The sequence below is a fragment of the Chrysochloris asiatica genome, unplaced genomic scaffold, assembly GCF_000296735.1.
Source record: "Chrysochloris asiatica unplaced genomic scaffold, ChrAsi1.0 scaffold00055, whole genome shotgun sequence".
Classification (NCBI taxonomy): domain Eukaryota; kingdom Metazoa; phylum Chordata; class Mammalia; order Afrosoricida; family Chrysochloridae; genus Chrysochloris; species Chrysochloris asiatica.
This window is the reverse complement of record NW_006408573.1, coordinates 1,623,007-1,641,434: the sequence shown is the minus strand read 5'-3', so window position 1 is coordinate 1,641,434 and position 18,428 is coordinate 1,623,007. Positions and strand designations below refer to the sequence as shown.

The 18,428-nt window shown below is 38.5% G+C and overlaps 1 protein-coding gene across 1 annotated transcript in view; it reads right to left on the bottom strand.

The window, feature by feature from the left end:
• The window catches only part of RBL2 (retinoblastoma-like 2 (p130)), a 79,307-nt gene that overhangs the window by 19,930 nt on the left and 40,949 nt on the right, over nucleotides 1–18,428 (bottom strand). The window contains exons 10-17 of the mRNA XM_006863518.1: nucleotides 16,518–16,627; nucleotides 15,218–15,321; nucleotides 13,960–14,097; nucleotides 12,195–12,359; nucleotides 11,602–11,713; nucleotides 7,582–7,851; nucleotides 7,111–7,391; nucleotides 6,845–7,021 (exon numbers count right to left, since the gene is read on the bottom strand). Coding sequence (XP_006863580.1) covers nucleotides 6,845–7,021; nucleotides 7,111–7,391; nucleotides 7,582–7,851; nucleotides 11,602–11,713; nucleotides 12,195–12,359; nucleotides 13,960–14,097; nucleotides 15,218–15,321; nucleotides 16,518–16,627 — 1,357 coding nt within the window. The remainder of the gene's footprint in view (nucleotides 1–6,844; nucleotides 7,022–7,110; nucleotides 7,392–7,581; nucleotides 7,852–11,601; nucleotides 11,714–12,194; nucleotides 12,360–13,959; nucleotides 14,098–15,217; nucleotides 15,322–16,517; nucleotides 16,628–18,428) is intronic.

Sequence of the window (18,428 nt, the reverse complement as noted above, 5' to 3'; positions counted from 1 at the left end):
AATTCCTCTACTAGGTATTTACCCACAAGAAAAAAGAGCCACAACACGGGAAGATATATGCACACCAATGTTCATAGCTGCACTATTTACAATAGCAAAAAGATGGAGACAGCCAAAGTGCCCATCAACTGAAGAATGGATAAATAAGCTGTGCTACATACACACAATGGAATATTATGCTACCTTGAAAAATAATAAGGAAGCTACATGCTACTACCTAACATGGATGAACCTTAAGGACATTATGTTGAGTGAAATTAGTCAGTCACAAAAGGAGAAATACTGCATAGGACCACTAATATAAAAGGCTTAAGAAAAAGAACCCACACTCATCCACTAAAGTGGAGGCTTAGCTGGTTGCTGGGATGTAGGGGTCGGGTTAGGGGAGGAAGGGGAAGGTGGAGCACAGGGCAGGGAATAGACACAGGATAGTTTGGGCGTTGGGGAGGGGGGCAATATACAAGAAGGGAGAAGGGAATGGAAGAACAAAGCGAATGGGAGAACAATTAGGCAGCGCTGAATGGGCTAAATGGGACAGAGGTAAATAATGATGTAGGCACAACCTTGGAGCAACAGGGCTCTAGGATACAGAGATTGACACATGGTTGGAATGGGGGAAAGGAGGGAATAATGTTAAGATGCTTGGCTGTCTTTTGAATCTTGGTTTTCCATGCATTACATTATAAAATAGGCACTGGAGGGGGAGAGAAAAGAATAGCCAGAAACATCACCACAGAAAGCTTGTAAGTCCATCTTCTGCCTATAACTGATTGGAATACCTAAAGTGATTATTTACTTTACAACGTGCTACAACATGCCCAGTGAAGGAGGTTGCCTGAGGAGCCTCTGCATTACATAAAACTATATAGGTGGAAGCCTGAACTACATCCAGAACTTCAGAGATGAGAAATTTCCACTTGAAAGGACGAGCAGACCAGCCTGGAACAGCTAGAAAAACAGAGGTACTTTTTGAAAGAAAGACCTACAGGAAAAATACAAAACAATAGAGGCCTGTTACTATAAAAACAATCAAGTTGCTCCCCCAGGAGACATCAAAACAAGTGGTTGGGTCCCCTCAGGGCAAACGTCCTTTCAAGACTAAGACTCAATGGGAATACACATGTCACCCATTAAGGGGAAGTGAGGGAAAAACACCAATGAAGCAGTGAGCTAAGCCCTACAAAGTTCAACAGACTCCTGTGAACCCGGGTGGAGACCTGGTTGGCCAGCAGTGTGGCAAGACCTGGGGATTCATGGGCTCAGAGTCAGTGACACAGCCACAGAGGACTAGAGTGGAGAGTGAAGCATCCAGCTGATAAGAAGAGAGCGGATAGACTCAAGAACACCCACACTTGCAAATAATACCCACCTGACCTGGCTCCAATGACTAGATGATCAGAACTCAACCCGAAGAAGAAAGAAGAGGTAAACAACGTCATCTGATACAATTTGATGAACTTGAACTACATCTATGGATGCAGTAGCTCAAAAGAGGAAATAAATCCTTACTGCAAGAATCATTTCCACCCCCTCCACACAAAGACTAGACAGGGATGGGCAACTTGGACATTGGCTACCCAAATTGTGTGTGGGGGGGGGTGGGGGGAGAGGTGGCTACAAAGGCAAGAAGTGACTGGCTTACAAGTTTTCAAGAGGGAACCTAGATCCACAGGGCATGGAGGAAGATAGTCTCCAGTGAGTAGTATCCAACCTGTCTAGGAAGGGCTGATGAAAAGAAATACAGACTGGTCTCTTGTGATGCATAAGTGAATAACTGTTATCAGGACTGATTGTGAGGGTTGGAAATGTAAAGTTGGACATTTTACAGCAAGGAGGGGAGTGATTAACTTCAGTCTAGGAGCGGAGGGCCCTGGGACCATCAATGGAGAAAAGCTGAGAGAGTGACCCTACCCAGAGAAACAGTGATGCCCAAGATGGAGGCAGAAACGATGACGCAGAGAGATGGAGTGGCTGGGGACTTGAGACCCAGAGAAGGAAAGGAGCTGTGTGCTGATGACATGGGGGGATTGGTGGGGGGGTGGTAGGGGGGTAGGCTTGCAGGGTATATCCTTTGGTTGGTTGATGATGCATGGACAGGATTGTAACTATGGCAATGAAATGATATATGATAGAATGAATGTAAAACTAATGGTCTCCCATGTAAACTATCACATAATTTACAATAAAACATTAAAAAAAAAAGTCTTGTGCAGCAGATTTGCCTAATGCAATAAAACAGATTGCTTGATTTCTTGACTGCTGCTTCTGTGAGTGCTGATAGTTGATCGAAGAAGAATGAAGTCCTTGACAACTTCAATCTTTTGTCCATTGATATGAATGTTGTTTAGGTGCCATCAAGTCGGTTCTGATTCGCAGAGTCCTTATGCACAACAGAATAAAACACTGTCCAGTACTGCGCCAACCTCACAATCGTTGCTACATTTGAGCCTATCGCAGCTGCCACTGTGCCAATCTACCTCGGGGGTCTTCCTCTTTTTCTCCAACCTTCCATTTTATGTCTGAGATATAAGGGACGAAGTCTAGCTATTCTGGCTTCCAGGGAACCTTCTGGCTGTACTTTTTACGACACAGATTGGTTTGTTCTTTTGGCAGTCCATGGTACTTTTAATATTCTCCTACAACAGAATAGCTCAAATGCATCAATTCTTCTACGCTTTTACACATTCACTATTCAGCTTTTGCAGGCATTTGAGGTTATTGAAAATACCATGGCTTGGGCCAGGCGTGCCTTGCTCCTCAAACTGCCATCTTTGCTCTTGAGCACTTTAAAGAGGTCTTATGCAGAAGATTTGCCTAAAGCAATATGTCATTTGACTTCTTGACTGCTGCTTCCTGAGTATTAATGGTTGATCTGAGCAAAACGAATTATTTGACAACTTCAGTCTTTTCTCCATTGATCATGATGTTATATAGTGGTCCAGTGGTGAGGTATGGTGCAACCGATACATACCGAAGGCTATGGTCTTTGATCGTCATCAGTAAGTATTTTAAGTCCTTTTTGCTTTCAGCAAGCAAAGTTGTGTCATCTGCATAAAGTTGTGTCATCTGCATAATGCAGACTGTTAATGAGTCTTCCACCAATCCTGATGTCATGTTCTTCTTCATTCACTCAGCCACATGACACTGGCAAGCAAGGATGTATCATCTGCATAACACAAATTGTTAATGAGTCGTTCTCCTATCCTAATGCCACATTTTTCTTCATATAAATCCAGCTTCTCAGATTATCTACTCGGCATACAGATTGAACAAGTACAGTGAAAGATTCCAACCCTGGCACACACCTTTCCTGATGATTCTAAAGCATTCAGTCTTCTCTTGTTCTGTTCCAATGACTACCTCTTGGTCTTTGTATAGGTTCCTCATCAGTACAATTAAGTGTTCCAGAATTCTCATTTTCAACAATGTTGACCATAACTTGTCATAATCCACACAATCAACTGCCTGCTTTTTTCACCCAAGATCCATATGACATCAGCAATGATATCCCTCTAAGTACACTAATAAACACATAAATAATGAGTGTGTACCAGAAGAGAGGAGACTGGGAAAAAAATATGGTTGGAAACTTCCCAAATGTATTAAAAAACAAACAGATCAAGGAGAGTCAATAAATTCTAAATTAGGAAAAGCTAAGAGTCCCATAAATGGTCATATATAGTAATGGTAAAATGTAGAGAGGTAAAGATGAGATTACCTTGAAAGCAAGAGAAAAACAATTTTGTACTTACAAGGAACCCCAATAAGAAAACAGTGTCCCCATTTCTGAGAAGAAATTCAGAAGCTGTGGAATAAATTAGTCAAGAAGGCTCAAAGAATTAAAGCAACCAAGAATCTAATAGAAAAACTGCCTTCAAAAATTAAAATTAAGTAAAGACACATAAAAACTGAGGAAATTTTACAAAAATATAAGTTTTTACAGAAATTTTTACAAAAATACAAGTTTCTCAGGCTTACAGTAATTTGAATTTACATGATAAAGATGAGCACTACTAACCATAATTATGTAATTTAATATAATAAAATGTTATAAAAGATAATATCTATATTAACTGATTTAAAAATGAAATAAAACAGTACGTATATAATGTATTGTTGAACTGAAAACAAAAAAATGAAAGGGCTTCAAAAGTTTATGGAAACCTTACATTTTTTCTTAAAACCTCTTTATTGTGACTTGGGTAGAAGTTTACAGAGCAAATCCGTTTTTCATTCAACAATGCATACACATCATGTTTCATGCCACGGACAGAAATTCCTGCAATTCTCCTTTTCTCCCTATTGTTTCCATTCCTCTTTCTTTCCTAACCCTTCTGAATTTTTGCCTTGTTTATATAGTTGATTATTCCAAGATGTGTATACCTCACCAAGAAAACAAAACAAGGAACCAACAGAAGAGAAAATTATAAAGGCAAAAAAGAGTTGAAAATCCCAGATGTTCATAACCTTCTCCCTAAAATTAGGAACTAAGGCAGGGATGTTGATTCATCACTTATATTCAACTTTAGACTGGAGATTCTATCCAGAACAATAAGATAAGAAAAACAAAAGACATCCCGATTAGAAAGCAAGAAGTTAATGCTATCTCATTAGGAGACGGCATGATCTTGAATACAATAAATCCTAAGAAATTCACTAAAAAATTATTAGAAATAGAACCTTGGTGGATTTAGCAAAATTGCAAGATACCATACAAATGTTAACAGTATTTCTACATGCTTGCAATGATCAAACAGAAAATGAAATTAAGAAAACAGTTCCATTTAAAATAGCATCAAAATTATTTAAATAACAAAAAAGTATAAAACTTATACTGTGAAAAGGAATTCGAAATAGTTGAATGTGGGAAAATATACAGCATCCCAGGTATCTGACTTACTATTAACATGATAACACTCCCAAAAGTGATACGTAAATTAAATGCAATTCCTATCAGAATCCCAGCTGCTGCTTTGTAAAAATTGACTACTCAATTCTAAAATTCACATGGAATTGCAATGGGCTTAGAAGAGTCAACAGATCTTGAAAAAGAACATAGTTGTCCTCATTTCAAAACTTACTACAAAGCCATCAAGTCAGTTCTGACTCATAGCGACCCTGCACAGGGTTTCCAAGGAGCAGCTGATGGATACAGATTAATAGAAATAGAATAGAGAATCCATAAGCAAACCCTTGTGTGTCTGGGCAACTGACTTTTAACAAGAGTGTCAAAAGACCATTCCGTGGAAAGAGCAATCTTTTTAATAAATGGTGCTGAAACTCTTAATAGTCACAAAATAAAAGAATGAAACTGAACCACCGCTACATCACAACATATATAAAACTCAATCGATCAAAATTCTAAATGTGTAAGAACCAAAATTATCTAACTCTTATCATTAGTGGTCAAGGAAGAACAAATGAAAACCACAATGAGATACCACTTTCACACTCAGGATGAAAAAGTCAGATAAGTATTGAAGAAGGTTAAATTATAAATAGTAGTGCACAATGGTGCCGCTACTCTAGAAAACAAGCCGGCAGTTCATCAAATGGTTATCGTTAGATAGAACCCGGCAGTTCTGCTCCTAGGTATATGAAACACAACACTTACAAAAAGAAACCTGTACGTGAATGTTAATCACAGCACTACACTCACAATAGCCAAAGGGAGAAAATCCAGGATGTTCATGAAGAAATGTAGCACAGGTTTTCCCTACTATTCAAAAGTAGAACATTTCTGTGAAACGTTTTTATAGGAGAATAAAATGTTGAGTGTTTCCAGAGCCAAAAGTTAACCTACTAAAGCACACCAAACAACAAAAACCAAATCCACTGAGCTGATTCCACCTCATAGTGACCCTGTATCAGGTCTCTAAGGCTGTAAACTGTGAATCTTTATGGTAGCACACAGACCTTTCTCCTGCAGACCAGCTACTGGACTTATACTGCCAACCTGTAGTTTACACTCTAGAGCGCATCTTACAGTGCTAATAGGGCACCTTACCAAAGCATACCAAATACCATATAAACTCTAAGACACCGGTCAAAGCTACCGTGGCTTGATGCTGAGGAGCTGAGTGTAGTTCCTGGGAAAGGAGCTTGGTGACATCCCTCTTATCGCTCAGGTTACATGCCGCCTTTACAAAGGCGTGCTATAAAACAAACGCTGAACACTACTAGTGTTTCACTTTTCACCTTTTTCATAAAAATGAAATACAGATTTATTGTGATTAGTGAAAACACGTCTTTCCTAAAAGGGATATTGCATAAAGCAAACTTTCAAGATGCAGATGATAGCCATAAAATGGATAATTATTTGATTATGAAAAAGAATGAACTTGGAAAAGATTATATACTAAGCTACAGAAATGACTCAGAAAAGACTGCATATCGTATGATCCCATTTACATAAAACGTCTAGATTAAGCAAATCTAGAGACAATGAGTAGAAAGTAGATTAGCAGTCACTAGGCTTGGGCAGGAATGGATTATGTGGGTTTGCACATGATGTACATATGAGAGAAAGGTATGTGTTTGAGATGATTTTGAGATGATTTCTTTTTGAGATGAATGTTGTAACAACCCTGTATAGGTTTCTGAGGAGCAGCTGGAGGTTTAAACTGCTGACCTGTGGTTCGCGGTCCAAAGCTGATCCTACAGCACTATACGAGAACTCCTTGAGATAATTAAAAGTCCTAAGATTGACTGTGATGATGGATGTACGTATCTATGAACACACTGAATTGTAAATAAGAGAATTATAGATCATAAAAGCTTTTTCAGTTTTCTAAGAGTATCAAAGTAGCATCTTTGTATGCTTCCTTTTCAGGTCCACACTCACCTTTGCCATCACATAAATGGCACACATTAAGAGCTGGTCCAGATGTCTGTCCATCATAAGTTCAGGACACTGAATTATGGAGAATTCAAAGCAGGTCCAGATTTTTTTTCTCAATTCATTTGAAATATCTAGCTTAGCACAAAGATCCCGAAGGCGGACACCAGCTAAGTTGTAAACCTAGTAGATAAAACATTTCAAACTTTATCTAATACTTATATTTATATTTCCCCAAAGTTAATGCTCTATAATGGTACGTGAAAAATTACCTTTCTGAAGAAAAGTGATAAAGAGCTGGTCTTCTTGGGTCTAAGACTACTGCTGTTAAAAGGTTGGCTTTGTTTCTGCTGTTGTCCACCTGGAGAAAGCTGCTGAATGGCCACCTGACCTGGAACCTGCAAGGCTGTTCCTGTCACCTGTTGAGAGCTCAGACTTCCAGTCAGGGCCTGAGCACTAAGGGGCTGGACTGAGCTAGTCACAGCTTGAGCCTGCCCCCCAACATTGACTTGGACTGGGAAGAAAGTTATCCCTCCGTTTTCGTTAGCAATACCTAAAGTTTGTTACAAAAGAAAAGAAAACACAATAAAACACAGTGAAAATGTTTTCTAGGCAGAGGCTTCCAATCTACCATCACAACCTCCCAATCACCATTCCTCTGACCCATAGGGTCACTGCACTCAATTTTTTTTCTGTCAATGCCACACATAGAAGAAATTCAGTATCTAACGCTGCATCCTTACCTTGTACAGGAATAGTTACTGTTTGTCCATTGTTGGCTGTGACAGTAGCTGTTGCCATGGTGACCAATGTCTGCCCAGGAACAGGTGTGACCGAAACAGCTTCACCAGACACATTCTGCACTGGGACAGCATTGACGAGGGGCTGCGGAGGAATACGTCCAGGTGTCCCTCCATCCGAGGGGCTGTCATTCTCAACAAATAGCCGCCTTCTAGTTGTGCTGGTTGCTGGAGAGTTGTACCTATCAAATAATGTGGCTGGAGATGCTATGCCTAAGCGCAAAACAAGAAATCAAACAAAGCGTTTAATTCAAGGAGACTGAGATCTGACTTCCATCCAAACCATTATGGCCAAAAACTAAGTTATAGTATTTTTGAAATACTTCATAATTTAATTAAAATGACAGGAGTCACATTAGCTATATTCAATTGATGACAATTCAGTTGGACATCACTACAGGTAAATTAACAAAAGGAACTTTTTTCTCTGCCCCTACGTATTCAAACCCACTTCCAACCCCACCTTTACTTAAGTCAAACTAAACTTTGGGTTTGACTTTGATGATTTAAGAAAAATGTAAGGAATTATTCTATTTTTCTATAATAGTTTTTTACAGTTTTACCTAATACAAAAGATGTGATTTCACTACTGGATAAGGAGATGTGATAGCATTTACTAGATGGGCTCATCTGGGAGCATTTCTCTCCAGTCTTGTGAATACTCATCTTAGTCATTTTCCACATGGAAAATCACTAAAATTCAATAGCATTCTTCAGAAGGACAAACATATATTGGTTTTAATTCCATTAAGCTTAGTCTGTGTTTAAGTATTCACAGCATGTCAGAATTTTTTAAGAAGTAAGCATTCATTTCCTCTTACACATCCATCCATGAAAGCTGGGTAACGGGATATTTTACATTTAAAAATGTATGTAACATTGGCTACCTAAAATGGGGAGGGGGGGAATAAAGGCACAAAGTGACTGGCTTACAAAGTTTCAAGAGGGAGTTTAGTTTCAGAGTGTGCTGGGGAAGGCAGAACTGAATAGTTTTCATCTTGTCTAGATGGGTCTGGTAAAAAGAGATGGGGATGAGTCTTATGTATGATTCAATAGTGAGTAATTGTTATCATGACTAATTGCGATTGTCACAACTGTAAAGGTAGAAGATGTGTAACACAAAGGGGGGAGTAGTTAATCTTACAGCTCAAAAACAGGCCCTAGGGCCATCAAGGGAGAAAAGCAGAAGCAAGTGCAGCCAGAGCGCTCCTTGGAGGCCAGGATGGCTAAGCTTCATCTCTCATACTTTGGACATATTGTCCAGAGGAAACAGTCGCTGGAGAAGGATGTCATGCTGGGTAAGGTGGAGGGTCAGAGAAAAAGAGGAAGACCCCCAACGAGATGGATCGGCCAGGTGGCATCACTGATGGACTCAAGTGTGGCAGCGGTAGTGAGGTTAGCCCAGGATCAGACATTGTTTCGTTCTGCTGTGCATGGGGTCGCTATGAGTCGGTCCTGACTCGATGGCACCTGACAACAACAACAACAATCCAGAGAAGCAGCGAAATCAGAGCTGGCGGCAAGGAGGCAGATTTGCAGAATGTGCCCTTTGGTTGTTTAAATGATTATATATGCCTGAGTGCTTTTGTTTACAAAAACAAACAAACAAACATAGGAAAGAGAAGCAAATACTGTTGAATGATACGCACAGAGGGGATTGTAATCATGAAACAAAATATGATAGGATGAGTGTAAAAACCGATATTCTCCCCTGTACACTATCACTCAAATCACACACACAAAAAAACGTAATATACTGCTACAGTAGCGTAGTGGTTACGAATCGGGCTGCGAACTGCAACGTCAGCACTTTGAAACTACCAGCCGTTCCGTGGGAGAAAGATGAGGCTTTCTGCTCCCATAAAGATTTACAGCCTTGGAAACCCTGTACAGGGTCGCTATGAGTCAGAACCAACTCCACGGCACATAACCACCAACCACCAGCATAACTGTAGACACACACACACAGGCCAATGAATAAATTTGAATGTCCAGAAGTAAGTCCACTCATCTATGATCATTTGATGTTTGATAGGGTGCCATGCCCATTCAGTGGGGAGAGAAGAGGCTCTCCAACAAAGGGTGAGGGGAAAACTAGATATCCATATGCAGAAAATGAAACAGGGTCATACACAGAAATAAACTGAAGACCTACATGTGCAAATGAAAACTGTTAACATTCTTCAAAAACAAAGCAGGGACAACACTTTTAGGTCTAGCTTCCTACAATGTGCTACTTACCATAACAAAAGCACAAACAGCAAAAGATAAATAAATAGGACCTCATAAAAAGAAAAAATGTATGTAGGATGGTCATAAGAGGAATGAGTAAGAGTGAGTTCTGACACACCAGGGCTTAACATTTAAATTTCCAGATGATGTAAAAGTAAGTAAACTTACATGGTAGCTGATGACAAAGTTGTAGTCAGAAAGAACGCATTATGATCATTATCTAATAAGGTATTAAACACCTCAGGAAAATGGAAAAATGATACATATAAAGCAAATGAAGTATATAGTCAAATACTAATCAGAAGATTTGAGATGAAGTACAACTAAGTAAGCCTTCAGATCTATGATCTGAGTTGGTAACAGGTAGGAAAGTAGCTAAGTCATCATTATGACTCCTCTCCCAAAAACAAGGAAATTTTCATTAGATTGAGTCTACATTCATTTTGAGTGATATTTCTCCTATACTATGTGCTCATCAATTACAGTGTTGTTAAGTGTCAGCGAGTCAGCCCCGACTCCGTCTAGGGTTTCCATCCAGCAGCTGGTGGGTTTAAACTGCGACCTTATGGTTTGAAATCCAATGCTGATCCTATAATGCCACACGAGGAATCCATGTCAACTACATTGAAAAAAAAAAAAAAATCTAGAAAGAAAATCCTCCTAATTGTTGTTAAGTGCTGTCAAGTGGGTTCCAACTCATAGTGACCCTCAGGACTCGTAATACCTTCCTAGTATTCAGAACTCAATGGATTTTTAGAATTGTTTTTTAAACTGGTTTCTATCTCAAGAATGTAATGAAAACCTTGCACTTGACAGATCTTCTAAGAAGCTGTCTCAACATAGACCAAAAACATGACCAAGCTTCCCTTTTCTGTACTTCCTGAGTCAGTACTGTTGTCACATTAAACAAGGTGATGGTGTTTGTTGTTAAGTGCAGTCAAGTCAATTCCGACTCCTAACAGCCCTGTTCAGGGTTTCTGAGGCTTTTAAAAATCTTTGTAGGAGCAGAAGACATCGTTCTTCTGTGGAGTGGCTGGTGGTATCAAACTAAGGGTGGCCTTGTCATTCAAAGTCCAGTGCTTATTGTATAGAGCCACCAAGCACCTAATGAAGGTTGTTGTTGTTGTTTAGTGCCATTGAGTCGTTTCAACCCATAGCAACCCTGTATAGGGTTTCTGAGGAGCAGCTGGTGAGCTTGAACCACCAAACTTGCAGTTCAAACCGACTTTGCAGTCCACTGCACTAAGCCTTAGCCCACACCAGGCAGAAGGTAGCAGAGCTCAACTGAGAGAGTCAAAGCTCCAGAGTCCTTCTCTTAACTGACCTGTGAAACTATGCCACTTTATCTTTAAAAAGGGGTTTGATTTCTTCTGATTTTAAAAGTAATATGTATTTCTCTTTAAAATGTACAGAAATCATCTGGAAATTGATAATATTTTTGTTAAAAGTCTGGTTTTTCCATTTCAGTCTTATAAATAAAATTTTAAAAAAGAAAACAAACATTAAGGATCACATTAAATATACTCAGAGTATTCTAGACTTTTTTTTATAAATAGTTGTTTATTTCCTAGGTTCTTAAATATTCCTTAAAAGGATCATTTTTAAGTGACCCATGTGGTACTGTAATGCACAGAATAACTCCCTCAGCATTAATTTCACCTGCAAGTTTAGAAGAAACTTAAATCCCCAGATACTATTTCTAAAACATCCCCCTTGGTATTTTAAACTTACTTCTTCCAAGTCCTCCAGCATCCGCACGAATTTCACTCACCCTTCTGGGAGTCAAAGGGGAGGCAGCAATAAAAATTTCATCTGCTCTTTCCAGGTTCTGAGGTGGCATAACCTATATGAACATGTTCACAAAGAATGCTAATATGTGGAAAAACAGAGAACTAAAATACACTAATCTACGGCAGAAAAAAAATTAGTTATTCCACCTAAGTAAAATCAGCTGATGTTTTCACTTTAATGCTAAAATTAGAAACATTCCCGAAGTCTTAAAAAATTGAAAATCTGATAATTGGATATTAAAGATGAACTAACCTTCATTATTGATTTGGAGAATCAGAATATCAACTACTTTAAAGTAAAGAAATTGGTCAGGAAACCAAACAGAACACTAAAGTTTTTAATGTCTCTGAAACCTTGAGGTATATACAGATTAGTTCTATGACTCTTGTTTCCTCTATGATACAAAGTGATTGTACCAGAGGAAACCCTACTGCCACCCTTCGTTCCACCCTAATGTCCTCTGTGAAAGGTGACTATGAGACGTTTAAATATTGATGTAATTTTCTTATAGAAAGAAAACATTTTTCACAAACCTCTTCACATGTAGGAACTCTGTTTTCATTCTCTCTGATTCTGTCCCACAGGGGGGACTCTGATTTCCATGCCAAATGGTCTAAGATCTGTTCTTCAATCTGATTAAGGTGTTTTACGACCTCTCTACAAAGGCCATTTTCTGCTCTAATGAATACTTCTATCACCTGAAATAAAAATACCAGGGTTAGTTTAATAGTTATTGTTTTAAATTATACATATAAATTACATTCAAACTCATCGAATGATGTTTGAGTATTTCACAATTTTTAGAAAAGTAAAAAACATGGCTTTTATACAGAGGCTAAAAAAATATAACTAAAAAACTAAACAAATCTATACCATTATAAAAATTAGTTTTGCCTGTTGGATGAAAGTTAAAACATACTCATATACTAAATCAATATTAGTATATCAAATACCAAATCGACACTGTAATTACATTTCTCTATACACCTCATCAGGAGTCCTGGTGTGGCACTGTGGATTAATGCGCCAGACTGCAAAGCCGTTTGAACTGCAAGGTTGTCGGTTCAAGCCCACCAGCTGCTCCTTGGAAACCCTATACAGGGTCGCTATGGGTCGGAATCCTTGATGGCACTTAACAGTAACAACAACATAAGCCACATGAAAGAGACTATCAGTGTTATTTAACATAACAATGGCATCTACAAAGGAGCTCTGGTAGCAAAGGGCCACTAACCTCAGAGTCAGCAGTTGGAAACTACCAGCTGTTCTGCAGGAGAAAGATGTGGCTTTCTGCTCCCATAAAGATTTATAGCCTCGGAAACCGTGTTCAGGGTCGCTATGAGTCAGAACTGACTCCACAGCACGTAATAACAATGGCGTCTACAGGATACACTCATGATGTGCTTGCCATTTTCTTCCTGCTGCCCCCTCCCCCATTTTTTGTAAGCATTCTCCATTCAAAAATCATAGTATTCTAAAAGCCTTTATTAGATAAAGGGAAGAATTGAATGATGAAGTTTTTAACCAAAACAGGTATTCCATACTACATTGTGAAGAATTTACACAGAGCTTAAATCTGTCTTATTTCTTCTCTGCACCCTAAAAAGATGGAAAAAAGAAGCCGAACCTACTGCTGTGGAGTTGGTTCTGCCTCAATGACCCTGTCAGACAGGGAAGAACTGCCCCCATAGGATTCCAAGGCCGCTGTGTAGTAAGTTATACGTAGGGCTCTTAAACACATGATTGGCTGTTCGAATCCCCAGCCCCGCTCCTCAGGAGAAAGATGAGGTTTTCTGCTCCCGTAGAGATTTACATCCTTGGAAGCACTATACACAGGTGGCTGAGTGGGAACTGACTCAATGGCAGTGGAACCAGCAACAATCTTTATGGAAGTAGACTGTTAACATCTTTCTCCTATGGGGTAGCTGGCGGGCTGAAACTGCCCACCTTTGGGTTGGCAGTCAAATCCTTAACCACAGCGCCACCAGGGATTCCTTCCAAACAGATTGTTATTGTTGTTGTTGCTAAGTGTCAACAAGTCATTTCCGACTCAGCAGCCCCGTATAGGATTCCTGAGGAGCAGCTGGTGGGTTTGAACCACAGACCTTGAAGTTCAAACCGACCTTGCAGTCTAGTACATTATCCTACAGTGCCACACCAGGACTCCGAGACTATTAAATCTATAATTGATTCTACAACAAAGAACAGACTTAGATTTTAACATGAACTACATAACTACCAACAGGAAGTAGGTCTCATCTATAATTTCCTCACTGGCATCAGAGTTTTAAGAAATACCTTATAAAAATGATAAAATGGCACATCAAATATCTCAGTAATAAATGGAAAATTCCCCGGAGGCTTATAAGAAAAAGTGACGACCTCAAGGCAGCAGGCCAAGAGCGATTTATGGAATGCATCCTGTTCCATAATGGCCTATAAAACAAAGTTATTAACATTCAGAAACAGCAGTACACTCTCCAAAGGCATTCTACACCCAGTCAAGTTAAATGAAAATATCACAGGAAATAATATTTTCTAAGCTAGTGAAAAGATGTGCTCGTTGTCTTATAAAACTATTTTTAACTTTATAAATAACCCCATTTTCTAACTCAAAAACACAATAAATAATAAGAAACTTTAAAACTCTTAAATATTAAGAAAAATTGTAATAAAAAAGATTAAATCCCCAATCTAAACAAATAAACTGATGCTGAGGAGAATCAGGATAAGGAAAGATAACATAACATAGCATTTACATTAAAAAGCCACTATTATAAAGAGAGAGCTAAAAGGCGGACAAGTAGGCCAGCAAATGATGTGTCAAACATCAGCATGGTTAGCTCAGGTGGCATAATCCTAGATTATTTTTATTTTTGCTTAATAACTTTCCAAAATTTTATACAAAGATTTATTATTTTTAACCAAAAAGTTACTTAGGTGACTATATAGTTATTCATTTACTATTATTATTAGCCCACAGATTATAGATGTTATATACACCATTTTGTGTGTATGCTTTACAGTAGAAAAATTCAAGTCATTTAAATTCATGTAACCAATCTTTCTAATTAAGTTATTAAAAGAATTACTGGTGAATTTTATAATAAAAATTTTTTTAAAATTATTTTTACTGACATAATTAAAATAAATGTGTTTTAAAATCTATATTTCTTAATTACTGAAAATGAAGTGGAGTCTAGGAAAAATAATTACATTTTTGTTAAAGTACTATAAACTTATTCGTGCTAATAAAATCAAAGTTATTTAAAAACGCAAGTAAGCCGAGGCCTGAACTTCTTAACCTTTGCCTCCAGCCTGTCTACCCACACAAGTTTCAGGCGATAATTCATGTCCCATTTTACTGAGGAAAACTAATTGGGGACTAAAGGTGAAAGGGTTTAGAAGTCATTTCTGTGGCTATCATCCTTATTCCCTCAAAGTTCTACATTACTTCTTCAGTAATAGCTTTTCTGTGGGAGGGAAGGATAGAGGGAAGGGTAGGAAACCAAGTACATTTTATTGTGTTCATCAAGACATTGGCTAGTTTACTCACAGATAGATCCCTGTCTCCCAGTCTTTTCTGCTCCTGCTCAGTAACAGATTCCAACACTTTATAGTAAAGCATTTCTGCACAACGAAAGTGCTTGCTGGCAATTTCTGCAGAAATAATAAAAACATGAAAAGCACATGCAAAGAAAAGAACTACTGTGGTAAACGAGGGCTCACCCCTCACATACACACACAAAATTAAGAATTTTAAACCAACCCAATAGTTCAGATATACATACACACTGCCTAGAGTTACTGTTTCAATCACCCTTATTGACTTTAGTCGCTTTCAGAGGTACATCATGTAACAACTATAGTGATTTAATTTCCATCTTATAAATGAAAATCAAAGAATGTACAAATTTAGAAGTGCAACAAGTTGGATATACAAAGGATGGATCTAAAATGTCTCTTATTAACAGCCTAGCCTTTAGTCTAAGTCATAAATCTTTTCCCAGTATGTCTGACATAGTTACAAGTTTAATTCAACATTGATGAAGACAGACCAGTATAGCCAATACAAGGGTAAGTCAAAAAGAATTGCTATAAATTACAGAAACCTATATTAAACAAAAATGTCAAAATGTGAACCTAGTATTTCTCAACAAATTCTCCAGTGAGGTTTATACTTCTGAAAGGAGTACTTCTATCTCTCCAAATCTTCCCCCACAGAATTCTGTGCTCTTTGATTCCCAACACATCAAAGCAGGAGTTTTGGCATTTCAAAGGGCTCAAATCGTATTCTTTTGAAATGGTCTTTGAGTTTTGGCAATAAAAAGAAATCTGAATGGGCAAAATCACGGTTTCAGGGTAGATAGAGTAGGTTTCCCAATGAAATTCTCCTAGGACAGCCCTTGCTACCCTAGAATGAGCAGGTACATTTCTGTGATAGAAAAAAGTTCCTTGGTGTAGCTTTCCTGGCCTTTTCCTCACCAATGCAGTTTTTAAACTTCTTAAAACATCATTATAAGCCCCTGTGACTATCCTTCAAGAAACTACCAAGATTACACCTTTGACACCCAAAAAAACCACTGTCATAAATGTTCTGAGCTGACTGGCTTCTCTGCTTGAATTTACATGGTACAGCAGATCCCCTCAGAAGCCACTATTAAGAGTAGACCTCTTTTTTTGGAAGGTACCCTAACTAAACTAAGACAAACGTATTAGTGAGAGAACCTGTCTGCAGTCATCCACTGATCAGAGACATGTTGAAACATTTTGTGTGGAATAAATCTGTGCATGTATAAACTGAAATCCTAGTAGCAGTACTTACTGACTTACCATTGTTCCTATATTAAACCTACCTTTGGTACAGTTACTGAAATCCTCATCTGGCTGAAAATGCTGACAATATATTTCATACATTTCTTTCAATCTATTAGCAATAGCCTGGGTTGGATCTCTAGAACATGTCCTAAAAATTAACAAGAAATTATCTAATTTAAAGTCTTGCCAAGTCATAGATACAAACAGTTTTCAACTCTGTATTTCAGTATCATGTAAACATAAAATACTTTAAATAGAAACTTCCTACATGAATCTAAGAGATCTCATACTTCTTTCTCAAAGGTAATGCTATTAGCATTTGGAGTGGAAAAATGCTTCTTGTGTGGGCATGAGCCTGCACTGGAGGAAGTGGGACATCATTGGCCCTTGTGTGCTTGGTGTCTGTGACTGGCCCCACCCACCCTACACATTCTCAGTTACTGAAGACAACCAAACCTTCAAAGGTTTCCCAAGAACTCACGAAAGACAGTAGAATGAAGGGGTTTGTAATATATACTACAGAAACTCAAAGAAACTATTACTAGCAGTCAACATTTTCCCCCAACAGACATTTATTTCATTCATTTTCTTATAAGAAAGATAATATATGTTTACTGCAGAAGCTTTTGATAAACTCCCATCATTGGCTTTTGTAACAATTGCCCTTTGTCCTTGACCATGAAACTATCCATGCTAATGTTGTTGCTGTGTGCCATCAAATTGGTTCTGACTCATAGCAACCCTGAAGGTGATTTCTGACACTCCATGGCAGCAAAAAGCCTCATCTTTTCTCAAAAGAGCGGCTGGTGGATTTGAACTGCCCAACGTGTAACCCACTATACCACTAGGGTTCTTATAAATACGCATACATATTCACTGAAAAAATGTAGCAAGTTTAGAAAATTATAAAGAAAATAAAAACCAGTGAAATCCTATCAGAGATAAATATTGAATACCTTAAGCAAGCAGTCTTTCATTTATGAACATACACATACATGAACCTTTTAAACAACAACAACAGGACTCTTTGATTCTACTTAATACCTACTGGCAATATTGGGATGCTGGTGTGGTGCTGTAGGATAAGCACTGGACTGCTAACGGCAAGGTTGGCGATTCGATCCCACCAGCCAGTCTTCAGAACCCCATACAGGGTCGCTATGAGTTAGAACTGACTTGATGGTGCTTAACTACACAACAACAATTTGCTTAGAAATGGTAGAGAGATCTGAAAGATCCAACAGTTAAAACAGGTTTGAAATGTATTTATGTTTTTGAGTTCAAGCAGAGCAAGAACTATCTGAGAAAAAGGACTTAGAAGAGCCCATGTAAACATAGTTTGCTGATGTTAACCACAGACAAACTTGTAAATAAAGTTTTGTTGTTAAGTGCTGTCGAGTTGGTTCCGATCCTGTACAGGGTTTCTGAGGCCGTAAATCTTTACGGGAACAGAAAGCCTCATCTTTCTCCACGGAGCGGCTGGTAGTTTCGAACTGCTGACCTTAAGGTTCGCAGCCCCATTCGTAACCACTACACTATCAGAGCTCCTTTTGTAAATAAAGTAGGCTCCTGGAAAATGTAGAGAAAAATTAATCTACTTGTGCATTTGATGAGCCCAGCTGTTGTTGTTACTGTTAGGTGCTGTAAGTCAGTTCCAACTCAAAGCAACCTTCTTCACAACAGAATGTACCATCCTCCCAAATGTTGCTGCCACTATGTCAATCCAGCTCCTTAAGGGTCTTCTTTTTTCTGACCATCAACTTTATCAAACAATGTTTTCAAGGGACTGGTCCCTTCTAATATATCCAAAGTACATAAAGGAGCTCTGGTAGCGTAGTGGTTACGATTCGGGCTGCCAACTGCAAGGTCAGCAGTTCGAAACTAGCAGCCGCTCCGCGGGGGAAAGATGAGGCTTTCTGCTCCCGTAAAGATTTACAGCCTCGGAAACC